This window comes from Engraulis encrasicolus, chromosome 22 (assembly GCF_034702125.1).
Source record: "Engraulis encrasicolus isolate BLACKSEA-1 chromosome 22, IST_EnEncr_1.0, whole genome shotgun sequence".
NCBI lineage: Eukaryota > Metazoa > Chordata > Actinopteri > Clupeiformes > Engraulidae > Engraulis > Engraulis encrasicolus.
Genome location: NC_085878.1, coordinates 43339501 through 43352487, shown reverse-complemented (window position 1 = coordinate 43352487; position 12987 = coordinate 43339501). Strand labels below are relative to the sequence as shown.

Here is a 12987-nt window from a genome sequence, read left to right as displayed (position 1 = left end):
ATGACGATGTCATACTGGGCCAGAGTATTGGCCGGGTGAGTTCTCTCTCTCTCTCTCTCTCTCTCTCTCTCTCTCTCTCTCTCTCTCTCTCTCTTCATAAAAATCCCTGCTATTCTATGTTTCCTGTGGCAGCTCCCTGTAGGGCATTAGCGCGCGCGTGCGTGCCTGCGTGCGTGCGTGCCTTCGTGCGTGCCTGCGTGCGTGCGTGCCTGCGTGCGTGCGTGTGTGTGTGTGTGTGTGTGCGTACATGCATGCATGCATCTGTGGGGGTTTACAGTATGTATGCGGGTGCCTGCATGTGTTTATGAGCGGAAGCAGGAGAGAGACCAAGAAAGAAAAGACATATTTTGCACAGATATGGTTCAGATACCACTGATACTTTCATAGAAGTTTTGTTTTAATTATTTATTATCACTCTGTTTATTCACACCGCTGACCCTAGCAGGTTGTTGACATGTGAGTCTGTTTATGTTTCTGGCTGTGTGCATATCTTTGCTATGCTGTTGTACTAGACTGGATGTGTGAGTTCCTGCTAAGTTCTTGCAGTTGACCACATGTGAACTTGTGTGTTTTGTGTGTGTGCAAGTTTTTTTGTCTATGAGCAGCAGACAAGTGCATATTTGACTGGGAAAATATGTCAACGTCTGAATGTATACTGTGTGTGTGTGTGTGTGTGTGTGTGTGTGTGTGTGTGTGTGTGTGTGTGTGTGTGTGTGTGTGTGTGTGTGTGTGTGTGTGTGTGTGTGTTTGTGTGTGTGTTTGTGTGTTTGTGTGTGTGTGTGTGTCTTCGTCTGCATCTGAATTTACAGGGCAACTTTGGTGAGGTGTTTAGTGGGCGGTTGCGTTCCGATAACACACCGGTAGCTGTCAAATCGTGCAGAGAAAGTGTTGCACCAGAGCAGAAGAACAAATTTCTCATGGAGGCCAGGTGAGAGAAGCACTTAACAAACATTTATCCAAATGCCCACACATACAACCTTGAACTGAAATCTACATGAAAAGCAGTCCTTCACCCTATTTTGTTCCCCTATGAAAGAACTTCTTGCGGCTGCCTTGGAGATGACCCATACAGTAGCTATAACCCATACAGTAGGTCGCTGATCAAAAGAAAAAGATGAAGCTTACCCACACTGACAATTTAGCAGAATTTGTCCGTGTGTGGGAATTGTTCAATTCCCTTACGAAAAAAAAAATGTTTTGTTCTCCTGAATTAAATAAACTGCAGTTTTTAACTGTAGTATTACTGCCATTTTAGACAGTGAATGCCATATTTGGACATGAAACTATTGCAAATTGCAAAAAAAAGTTTTCATAAAGGTTTCAACACAAGCATCATCTTCAGTAATTGGATCTTTGAGTGTTTTGCTACATATCATACTAGGTTGCATTGGTTTTCAGGGCCTGACTCCAGTGTATTACATTACATTTAGCTGACTCTTTTACCCAAAGTGATGCCCAGTTATTTGCAGGGTATTGGTTACAGTCCCTGGAGCAGTGTGGGCATTTGGAACTTCATGGCACTTTAGCCATGGGTGGGAGAGGTGCAGGGAGTGGTGAGGGTGGCATTCCAAGCTGCAACCCTCTGATCTTAAGACGACCTCTCTAACCATTAGGCCACGGCTGCCCTTAGGCTATAGTACAACACCTCTGGGCACAGTAGGATACTCTGCTACTTCTGGAGGTTTGCCAAGTATGAGTTATTAAGGTCAAACGACTTTGCACGCTTTCCATTGTAATTGGTCTCTGAAGAGCCAGTGAGAGGTGAAAAGATCATTTGGAGATTTGGATGTTTTTTTGTCTTATACATGATAAGTGATGTAGTATGCCAACATATCCGGTATACATTTTCTAAAATCAGATACAGTGCTCTCTTGCCTGGCTCTTGCCCGACCTGTAGTTCCGCGCAGCTTCGTGAGCTCCACTATTCCACCAGGGGGCTCCAGAGCTACACACACAGAGGTCTGATGGGAACCAGGCTCCAGTGCTTCAGCCCTAGGGTACCATTATGTAAACTAGCAAGAGACCAGTCTACATACTTCTCCTATCCCTGGGTAGCCTTTTACTGCAGATGGGACCATCGGCGGGCCTATTGATTCTTGGCTTAAAACACTCAACTACATCATAACAACATTGCTATGACAATGCAGAGAGTATTAACTAAACGATTGAGACTTGGCCATTGCCATTTTGGTGACAATAATGTTATATAGCAGAGGCTCTGCGCTCAGGGGTTAAACATGGACCAGGGCCTTATTCCCGATTTATTCCCGAGTCCCCGTTTAATGCTCAAATGTCTGTGACGTTCACTCTGACATGGTAATGAAAGGAGCTCAATGTAATAAGTATTTACAGAGGTTAGTTGTTCTGAGATCTGGTATCTTCAGGGCTAATGGCAAGGCTGAATGAGAGCAGCACTGTGTGTTTCATTATTTATGGGGAGACTCAGTGGCAAGGATGTGGGGTCGTTCCCTGGCCTTCTGACTGGGAATCATTATTTGAGTTCTTCTGCAAGTTGCTGGGTACTAACCCATCCATATCCTCGACCCAATTTACTGTATAAACCCCAACTACACAGTCTGTGCCCTCAGCGGAAGATGTGTCAATCCTGGTACTGTATTCAGGAAGGGAAAACCAATCAATATGAATCATCTGATCGCATTGAAAACTCAAGACAGACAGATCAACTCAGTCAGTGAAAGACTTTTCCGTGATGAGTTTACACTCATTGCTCCAGAGATTGACACCCTTGATCAACTAGTTGTTTTTGTATCGAGAGGCAGTCAAATGGTGAAGTCTCAAAAGGCTGATGTTGATGTGAACTCTTTTCTTTCTCTATGTATCACTGGCAGGATTCTGAAACAGTATGATCACCCCAACATTGTCAAACTGATTGGGGTGTGTACGCAGAAACAGCCCATCCTTATTGTCATGGAACTGGTACAAGGTGAGAGGCATGCAAGCACGCACACACAATTGTTTTTTCACAATTGCCTTTTTATTTTTTTTCTAGTTTTCATTTTTTCCATCCCTGACTTTTACCTGTGTTATATGTGTTTTGATGTGTCTTAATGTCCATGTGGGCATTATGTGTATTTATCTAAGCTACTTGACACTTGAATTTGCCCCCGGGGATCAATAAAGTTACTCTACTCTACTCTACTCTACACACACACACACCTGCGCACACACGCGCACGTGCACACACGTGCGCACACACGCACACACACACACAATTAATATTCATGTTTTAATTAACCTCAAAGATTAGATGCCATAGGGGATAGGATTTTATTCATGATCACCCTTTTCCCCCTTGCACTGTATATGACCATAATGTTCCCTATCATTTGTATGCAACATTTCTATGACCCCACGTTTGTGTACTGTATCTGTAATGTCATACTTGCACGTGTTTGTTGGAATGTGTGTGATGTGTTTATGTGTTTGTGTCTGGAGGGAGGATGTCTGTGTGTGCGTGTCTGTGTCACGTGTGTTCACGTGTGTTGTCATGCGGCACGTGTGTCCCCACATGTTTCTGCGTACTGTACCTGCACCTGTACCTGTGCCTTTACCTGTCTGTCCTGTCACCCGGCCCCGCAGGTGGGGACTTCCTGTCCTTCCTGCGTAGCGAGGGCCACCACCTCAGGCCACAGATGCTCATCAGGATGGCCGAGAATGTGGCCTCCGGCATGGAGTACCTGGCCAGCAACAAGTGCATACACCGGTGAGAACCAGGAAGGGGAGGGGCAGTGGCCACCCTGCAATGGCTGGTGCCCTGAGCGACGCCCCCTCCGTAGCCCCAGGCCCCCAACAGTCTCTCTCTGCCCTCCGAAAACAAAAAAAATGCACGATTGGTGAAAAAACGCTTGTAGCTGCTGATTAAAAAAAGGCTTATACCATATTAGTATTGCCATAGCGTGGTAATTGCACAGAAATATTTTTTTTTATAGCTGCAACTTGCGATTTTCAGTCTAACATGATATGTATGTGATTAACTGTTTAAGATGATGGCTTAGAGTTTTAGTTAGGATGACAGGTAGTCAAACGATCAGACATAGGCTTATATGAAGTAACACAGGAGGTACATTACCATAGACCTATGATTCTGAGGCGAAGCGAAATGTGAAGTGTTTATGCACATGTTTATGTTGAAGATGAACACATGAAGAGAACTTGGAGTGAGAGGAAGCACTGAAATACACAGAGATGGACAGAAAGATAGAGCCAAGAAAGAGAAGAGAAAGGGATGTACTGATGGACGGGTGATAGGAGAGCAGAAACTGGTTTTATGACATCCACATGAAGGAGATAAGAACACAGTTTCCTTCTGCAGCATGAAACATGTTCTGTTTTCAACAAAGGCTGAAGTGAAGCTCTTTATTTTAAGTTTCACATGCTTACCCCATCATTCTGTAACTTCATACCTCTTTCTCTTCTTTTTTCTATCCCTGGTCATCCTCCCACTCTCCCCATTCATCCCCCCTCACTGTCATTCCTCTCTCTCTCTCTCTCTCTCTCTCTCTCTCTCTCTCTCTCTCTCTCTCTCTCTCTCTCTCTCTCTGTCTCTCTCTCTCTCATTCCTTCTCTTTCTTTCATTGTCTCTTTTTTGTTGCCAACCCCTGCCCTATTCCCTCTCTTCTGCCCCACTCTACCCCTTCTCATGCTATTAATCACTATCCCCCCCAAACTCTATACTCGTCTCTCTCCCATCCCTCTCATCTACCTCTCTCTATCCCCTTCTTTCACCCTTTCTCCTGTACCACCCTCTCTTATTCTCTCCCCCCCCTCTCCCCACTCATCACCACTCATCCCTCTCCTCATCTGTATCCTTCCTTCCTCCGTGCGTGCTGTGCTGTAGTGACTTGGCGGCGCGTAACTGCCTGGTGGGGGAGCAGAGCGTGGTGAAGATCAGTGACTTCGGCATGTCCCGCGAGGAGGAGGACGGGGTGTATGCGGCCACCGGGGGGATGAAGCAGATCCCCGTCAAGTGGACCGCACCAGAGGCCCTGAATTATGGTAGACGACACTAGCTATACATATACACACACACACACACACACACACACACATGTGCATGCACACACACACGCACGCACACACCATGCATGCACACACCACGCATTTATGCACACACGTGCATGCACGCACACTCACACACACACATACACGCACACAGACACAGCATGCATATACGCACACACACGCATGGACGCACGCACACGCATTGCACCTGAGGCCCTCAACTACGGTACGCTTGCCTGCCTACCTCTATCTCTGACACACACTCTCTCTCTCTCACACACACACGTGCGCACACACACACATCTACCTTATGCACACACACACACATACTCACACACTCACACTGTCACACACACATCTACCATACACACACACCCACACACACGCACACACATCTACCATACACACACACATATCTACCATACACATGCACACACATCTACCATACGCACACAAAGATACGTAAGGGTTAACGTTCGGCGAGAAAGTCGCTACCGTGGAATAGCAGCACGACAGAGAGAATCTTTAGACCCCGACGCAGGGCGGAGGGGTCTTGTTCTCTCTGAAGTGCTGCTATTCCACAAAGCGACCGACTCGCCGAACGTTAACCCGCTTATTATATGGATATACTTAAATGATTCACACATGGCGGGGACATTTCTTTATTTAATGTTAAGTTTATTATAATTTTTCATGTCAAAAGATTGTTGCTGCGCAAAACAAAACAGTGCCGTTGTGGAACACCGCTAGGCAACAGCTAGCCTAGACAACAGGTGTTGTCTATCACAGCAGCTGATTAGAGTGACAAAAGACCGGACCCTCTGCGGAGTGATATGAAACATTCGCTTTAGCAGTGAAAAGTCTTGTTGCCATTGACAGCGGTCTGATATAGACCAACCCGTCCGTTATCTCAAATATCAGACGTGCGAACGTTGGGGAGCCCCATTGAAATGAATGGAGCATTCGACCGATGACGTCACACCATATAATAAAGGTAGTTACTGCACTGCTCTTCTTTGCACAAATAGCAAGCAGCATTCCTTCATAAGTGATGCTGTATATAGCAATTCAGTCGCAATTAAGTGGCAATTTTCAACAATTATGTAACAAATTAAGGAACAGTGTCCTTGGGCTGACGTTCTTTATGTTTGCATATAGCTCCTTATTATCACCAGCCAGTCTAATAAGCCTTTTGAGACTGTGTTTTCACAACAAAGCATTCCATAAGTCTGGCGCAAGCAGATAACTGTACCTTACATTACATTACATTACATTATTATTACACTTAGCTGACATTTCCATCCAAAGCAACTTGCAGTCATTATTTATAGCGTAATGTTTACAGTCCCTTGGCAATGTGTAGGGAGAGGTGAGGGTGGGATTTGAACCTGTAACCTTCTGATCTCACCCTTAGGCCACGACTGCCCCAAAACGTTTCACCCTTGACAGAGTGTCTTTAAGTATTTTGTTCTCAATCTCTATGATGCTGTACATCTTATCTATGAGCCACTGGGTGTTAGCTTGTCTGCTAAAAGCGCGTGTTATCATCATGCTCCCAATAGTGTTCTGTTGCATGGTTCTGGCTATCTATCTCAGCGTCTCTAGCTCATCCCCTTCTTGTTATCCGAGAGGCAACTTTATTGACTTGATTTTCTTTTTTTGCCTGTGGCGCTGCGTTGTGTTTGTCTATTGCTTGTGTGTCAGTCAGCCGTCATGTTGTTATCACCAGCCAAATTTGCCCGGCAGCCAAACTATCTGCTGTCATATACGGGAGAGGAGCTGCCGCAAATTGGAAACCAGGATTGAATTTATTCCTGTCAGAGTGAGTCAGAGAGCTGACTGACAAGACCCTCACACAGACACACTGTGCATGCACACACAGTCGCATAGTCGCACACACACACACACACACACACACACACACACACACACACACACACACACACACACACACACACACACACACACACACACACACACACACACACAGACTCACAGACACCCCCGAAACACACACATTCAGGCAAACAAGCACACATAGTGACGGGCAGTACAGATACAGACGTGCCCACACACTGTCCCCTATTCCTACATTCTACTCTCACATGCCCACATCACCACTGCACACACTGGTCACTATCCAATCATCTGCTGTTCAACATGGAAGCTACATGGATGACAGTGTAGAGCATGGGTGGGGATACTATAGCTCGGGTGGGAGTATGGCCCGTGAGGCCGTTGTATCCGGCCCCCGATATAATTTTAATGTTATGCAGTTTCACATGAAATATGCCATGTTTTGTAAAGCAATCTTGGAAATTACATTTGCATTACAATTCGGTTATATATTCAGGGGACCTTGTGAAGGTGGGGTCTGTTGTCAAGGTGTCCGCCTTCAATACAGGTCTCAAGTGTAGGGGGAAATCCTGGTTTGTGTTTGGCCCTTGGAGGAAGGACTTTATGCAATTTTGAGTGGCCCTTCGAATGAAAAGGTTCATCTGGTTTAGAGCCTGAGAGAGAGAGAGAGAGAGAGAGAGGACGAGGGTTGCCAGATGAGACTGCTCTAATAGCGGCTGGAAGCATTAAATCCCGCCCAATTTAAACAAAGTTCAATTGATTTTCATGGTCATGCATCTGCAGAAAAAAACCCCAAATGCCCCTTGTTAAGCCTTTTTATCCGGTCAGTCTAAGCAGCCCAATTGGGCGAGCAACGAGTAACGCTGCCTGGGACTGCTGGACACTGCTTTTGGAGGAGCCGTATTATCACTTCAGCACTGATGCCTAATGTTGCCTTGAGACTTTGGTTTTGTGCCACTTCACTGGTGCTGTTGCCCTGTGACCTCATGCTGTGCAGTACAGCATAATATGACTTGTGCAGCCAGCTTTGCTGTCCAGTCATGAGGACTCAACCGTTGGTGAGGCTTTCCGATGTCCAGTGTTTCGTATCTCATTGCTTCCATCTGCTGGTGGTTTCAGGGCGCTACACCTCTGAGAGCGACGTGTGGAGCTTCGGCGTGTTGCTATGGGAGACGTTCAGCCGAGGCACCACCCCCTATGCCAACATGTCCAACCTGCAGACGCGAGAGGAGGTGGAGAGAGGTTAGTGCTTATATGTCCCTGCGGCCTGGACTTTCTGGTTTTTGTCTGTGGATTTGTGCCAAGTGAAGAGCTTGGTGCATTTGCAGGCTATGTGGGTAACACACCTGTCTTGGTGTTTCTTTCCTTTTTCAGAGAGGGCAGAGGCGTTTGAACCCCCTCCCCCCCCTCTCTCTCTCCCTTCCTCTCTCTCTCTCTGGTACATTCTCTAACTCTCTTTTTCTTTCTTTCTTTCTTTCTTTCTTTCTTTCTTTCTTTCTTTCTTTCTTTTTCTCTCGTGCACTTGTGAACTCTCTCTTGTGAACTCTCTCTCTCACTCTAGTGTGCTATCTCTCCCTCTCTCAGACCACACACACACACACACACACACACACACACACACACACACACACACACACACACACACACACACACACTCGCTCTCGCTCAGGTCATGTCAGGATAGTGTAGGCTCGATCCCAGGATGTGTCTCACGGTTGTTTCATGCCTATCTCATATACCATGTGTGTGGGTGTGATATGTTTCCGCTGGTAATAAAATACTGCTCTGTGAAACGCTTGCCAAGCACTGGTCTTAATGTGCTGGCACGCAAGTCAATCACACTCACAATGAAGAACATACTCATCAATCTATGCCGACTCAAATTAGACTTTTTAAGTCATCCGTGCATGATTCATGTTTCATGATGAAATATCGGCTCTCGTGGGAAATTAAAAACTTCTAGTGAGGGCCTGTTTCAAATTCAACAGTGTGACAGAACATGGTTTCAGATGGTCTGTAATATGAATAGTGCAGCTTCTTGCCACTGGACTGCAAACAATAAAGCATCTCTCTGGGAAGAGGCTTTAAATTATTCATCTGTTAAGCTTTTAGAACAACACAAGTTTAGCAACATAATAAGTACATAATAAGTACTTGTCCTGCGTAAAAAGACTTTTGTTGTTTGGGAAGATAAATCACAACAAACAGTTTATTTGACAACAGCTTACTGAATGAAAAAATACCAGCGTTTCAGAGAGGATGAGCTGTTTTTGGTATGTGTATTAGTAACATGTTTATTAAAGTAATTGTTGATTTGGGATGAGAGATGTTCCAGTTCTGCTTTGTCATTGTTTGTTTTGGAAACATGAAAAGGTAACAGATTTTTTTGTCGGAAGCAAGACGCCATTATGAGTTTATTTTGCCAAGTAAGCTATTGCATAGTGACAACAACCACCACTTTGGAGAAAAAAAGTATGGGAAATGAAAATCTTCGATCTTTTGCATTTCTTTATTAAGGTAATGCATATTTAAGGAGGGAGATCTTTAAAAAACATAACATTATTTTAATGTAAATGTAAAATGGGATATTTTTTGTGTTTGTTTGCTAACAGTGAACAGTCATTATGGTGTTTTTATGCCAGGGAAGCTGTCATACAGCAAAAGGAACCATTCATTAATAGAAATAGAAATAGAAATAGAATTATTTTTTATTTTTTTTGCACATACATTTTTCTTAAGAGATGGCTTCTGGACCGAGAGAGAGTCTCACGGATCATTGTTTTAAAGGCCATCTGTTAAGCTAGTCATCTTGGAGGCATTAGCCCTGTCACCACACCATCTCACACAGTCACCATGGCGATAAGATAAACATCACACAATAGGATTTGTGTTGTTTCTGTAATACATGGTGTATTTACTTAATGAAGGGATTATTTATTATTATTATGAATACTAGCTTACCAGATTGAGCACACAGTTGCTATCTCTACAAACAAATTACCTGTATCCAGGTGTCAGTGCAATATGGAATAGTGTGACGTGGGGAATGTGATTGCTACATTGAGGCCAAATAATAATGTTTTGATACTAGAAAAATAATCTGTTGGCATTAGTCACACAGTTTTACTCATGATTCTTGATAGCAGTGTAGTCAGAAAGGTTTGTGCTGGTGTGTGTGCAGTGCCAGTATAGGTTTTTTGTTTTGTTTGTTGAAACCTTTCTGGTTATGCGTGGGTGTGTTTGCATTTGTACTTTTGAATATTTGCAATCTGCCGTGTGTGTGCGTGTGCGTGTCTGTGTCTCTCTGTGTGTGTGTGTGTGTGTGTGTGTGTGTGTGTGTGTGTGTGTGTGTGTGTGTGTGTGTGTGTGTGTGTGTGTGTGTGTGTGTGTGTGTGTGTGTGTGTGTTTCTGTGTGTGTGCGTGCATGTGTGTGCGTGCGTGTGCACATCCACGTGTGTGAGTTGTCCCACTATACACATTATAGTGTGTGTCATCTGCGAGTGTTTGTGTTTTGTATGTCCCCCAGGCTTCAGACTTCCAGCGCCCACTAACTGTCCGGCTGACGTGTATGCTCTGATGACCCAGTGCTGGCAGTACGACCAGAGGAACCGGCCCTCCTTCACCAAAATAAGGCTGCAGCTCTCTAACATGTGCCATTAGTCTACATAGTGTGGTCCAGACAACACACATGCGTGCGCCCGCGCGCACACACACACGGGTGGGCCCGGGCGCATACACACGCACACACACACACACACACACACACACACACACACACACACACACACACACACACACACACACACACACACACACACACCTTTCACTTTTTTAAACTCTGGAAACATCCGATGTGGCATTTCGAGCATTCCCTCTTAAGCTCTTTAAACAGATGAGGATAAAGTGCATAACTACTGTAACTGCTGGGGCGTGGGAGGCAGGGCGAGGAGGAGGAGACACGACTGCTCTACAATATTAATCTCCCAGAGACAGATGGGATGAATACAGACATTGCCCTACTGATGCAACACCTGGGCTAGGAGGCACCAGCTCTGATTCCATCATCTTCCCTCTGTGAATGACAGACTGCGATGCGTGGATGGAGGAAAGGCGCACGCACACACGCATGCACACACACACGCATGCATGCACGCACGTATGCACACACACTAGGGATGCAAATTATCAATTGATTCATTAATCATTGGTTGATAGCCTTATCGATCGACTAACGATTAATTGATAAGTGGCGTTTTCCCCCCCAAAATCTCAATGTTTCTCGAAAAAAAACTACTAAATCTAAAAATTGTAATTAAAAATTGAGATAATAAACCACATTTCAATTAATTCTATTTCAACTTTTTAATCCAAAGGTGATTTAAATATTCCCACTATTCGCACCCCTCTTCACACACACTCTTCACATGACCATTTCACCTTGTCGATTAATTGCGATTAATGTTTTTTAATCGATTAAGGCATTGATCGATTAAAGTCGATTAATCGTTTGCATCCCTAACACACACACACACACACACACACACACACACACACACACACACACACACACACACACACACACACACACACACACACACACACCAAATACTGCAAATTGCTGTTATCAGACTCCCAGGTTGATGTACTGTATGTATTTTTGTTGTCCCTGGCCGCTGAGCTGAGCTGCTCGGCGCTCTTCAGTGGTGCCATTGGGCCTGAGGCCATGCCTGGATGGGTGTGGGCCTGGCTGACGCCTCTCCCTTCTCTCTCCCTCTCCCTCCCCTGGTTTCACTTGAACCACAGCCAGCCAAGAGAGCAGTTGGAGCTGCTGCAGAACTCAATGGCCCTCAGTAGCACCACCAGTGACAAGCATGGCAGAATAGTTCAATGATAATGTAATAACTCCTGATAATGTCACAAAAAATAGTCCTCAAATCATGACATAAAACCTGAAATTCTACAGCTTCCACAGACTTAACCATGTATGAAGCTGTCTTCATTTAAATGCCTATCTCCATGCAAAGATACATGCATTGGTGGTATAACAAAACAACAATTTGTAGTTGTCGTCTTTTGTTGCCCTACTGGTTTGGTTGTGGCACTGGGTCTTATTCAAGCTACTACATACAGTGAGAGACGGCCCAGCCCACTCCTCCAAACTTGATTATTGTCGTAATTGTCACTGATGTGAGTTGGAATACATTCACTGACACTTTTAATTAGCACAAAGGAGTAGTTTTCCAAAGATATGACATTAAGGGAGGTCTCTGTGACCTGATGTGACCTGATCTCTTTTTCGAGAACTTAAGTCATACTATTGTGAGATCTATGTTAAGACACACCTACCAAGGTGCAAGGGAGTTTTAACACCACCCCAGGCCCCTAAGCTAGATATTTATGAGGCTTGTCTGTACCTGTACTGTAGCGTATGATTACGACAATCCATTATTTTATTAGTATTATAAGGACCCTGATTGCATGTGGCCCAGGGCTTTCAGCCGCCCCCTTAAGGCACCTCTGCCAAGGTGACTCCAACGTAGGCGTACTCAGAGGCAGCACCCAAAAAATTTTGGCCTAATGAAAAATTCGAATTTTTGCCTCCCTCAAGGGCCCCTGTTAGTGCTGTCAGTGCTTGGGCCCTTAGAATCTGTATCACTTTTCCCCCTAGCAGCACCCATGGGTGTACTATACAATTGAATGCTGTGAAGATCAGTAAAATCCTGGAAGTGCCATCATCATCGCCAAAGCCTGGAGGAGACGCTGTTTTTTTGATAAAGGACATATTCCACACAGCTTCATTGTAATATTCCACCTAGTTGTCTGTGTGCCTAATGTAATGTTTGATATTTAGTGCCAGCGTTTCTAATTGTCTTATGCATAAGTGGGGGAGTGTCTGTTCTACATGTTATTTTTACCTGGAAATGGGAAGCTGAATTTGTTTGGATGGGTTTGTTGTGATGAAACATTATTTTTGCTGAGGCATCATCGCACCTTGTTGTTCTTTTCCCAGCGGTGTCTGTTTCTCTGTGTGTTCAAACGACTTGAAACAGTTTTGTGCTGATGTATATTTATAACATACACAACAATACCTCAGTGACATGCTGGGAT

General features: G+C 44.7%; 1 protein-coding gene across 1 annotated transcript in view; it reads left to right on the top strand.

Annotated features, from left to right (window-relative positions):
• Nucleotides 1-10635, top strand: part of fes (FES proto-oncogene, tyrosine kinase) — a 51414-nt gene extending 40779 nt beyond the window's left edge. Inside the window, exons 14-20 of the mRNA XM_063189141.1 lie at nt 1-35; nt 810-928; nt 2850-2944; nt 3601-3724; nt 4859-5016; nt 7999-8121; nt 10406-10635. The exon at nt 1-35 is cut by the window's left edge and continues 19 nt beyond it. Of these exons, the coding sequence (XP_063045211.1) occupies nt 1-35; nt 810-928; nt 2850-2944; nt 3601-3724; nt 4859-5016; nt 7999-8121; nt 10406-10539 (788 nt within the window). The 3' untranslated portion in view covers nt 10540-10635. The remainder of the gene's footprint in view (nt 36-809; nt 929-2849; nt 2945-3600; nt 3725-4858; nt 5017-7998; nt 8122-10405) is intronic.
• Nucleotides 10636-12987: the final 2352 nt, after the last annotated feature.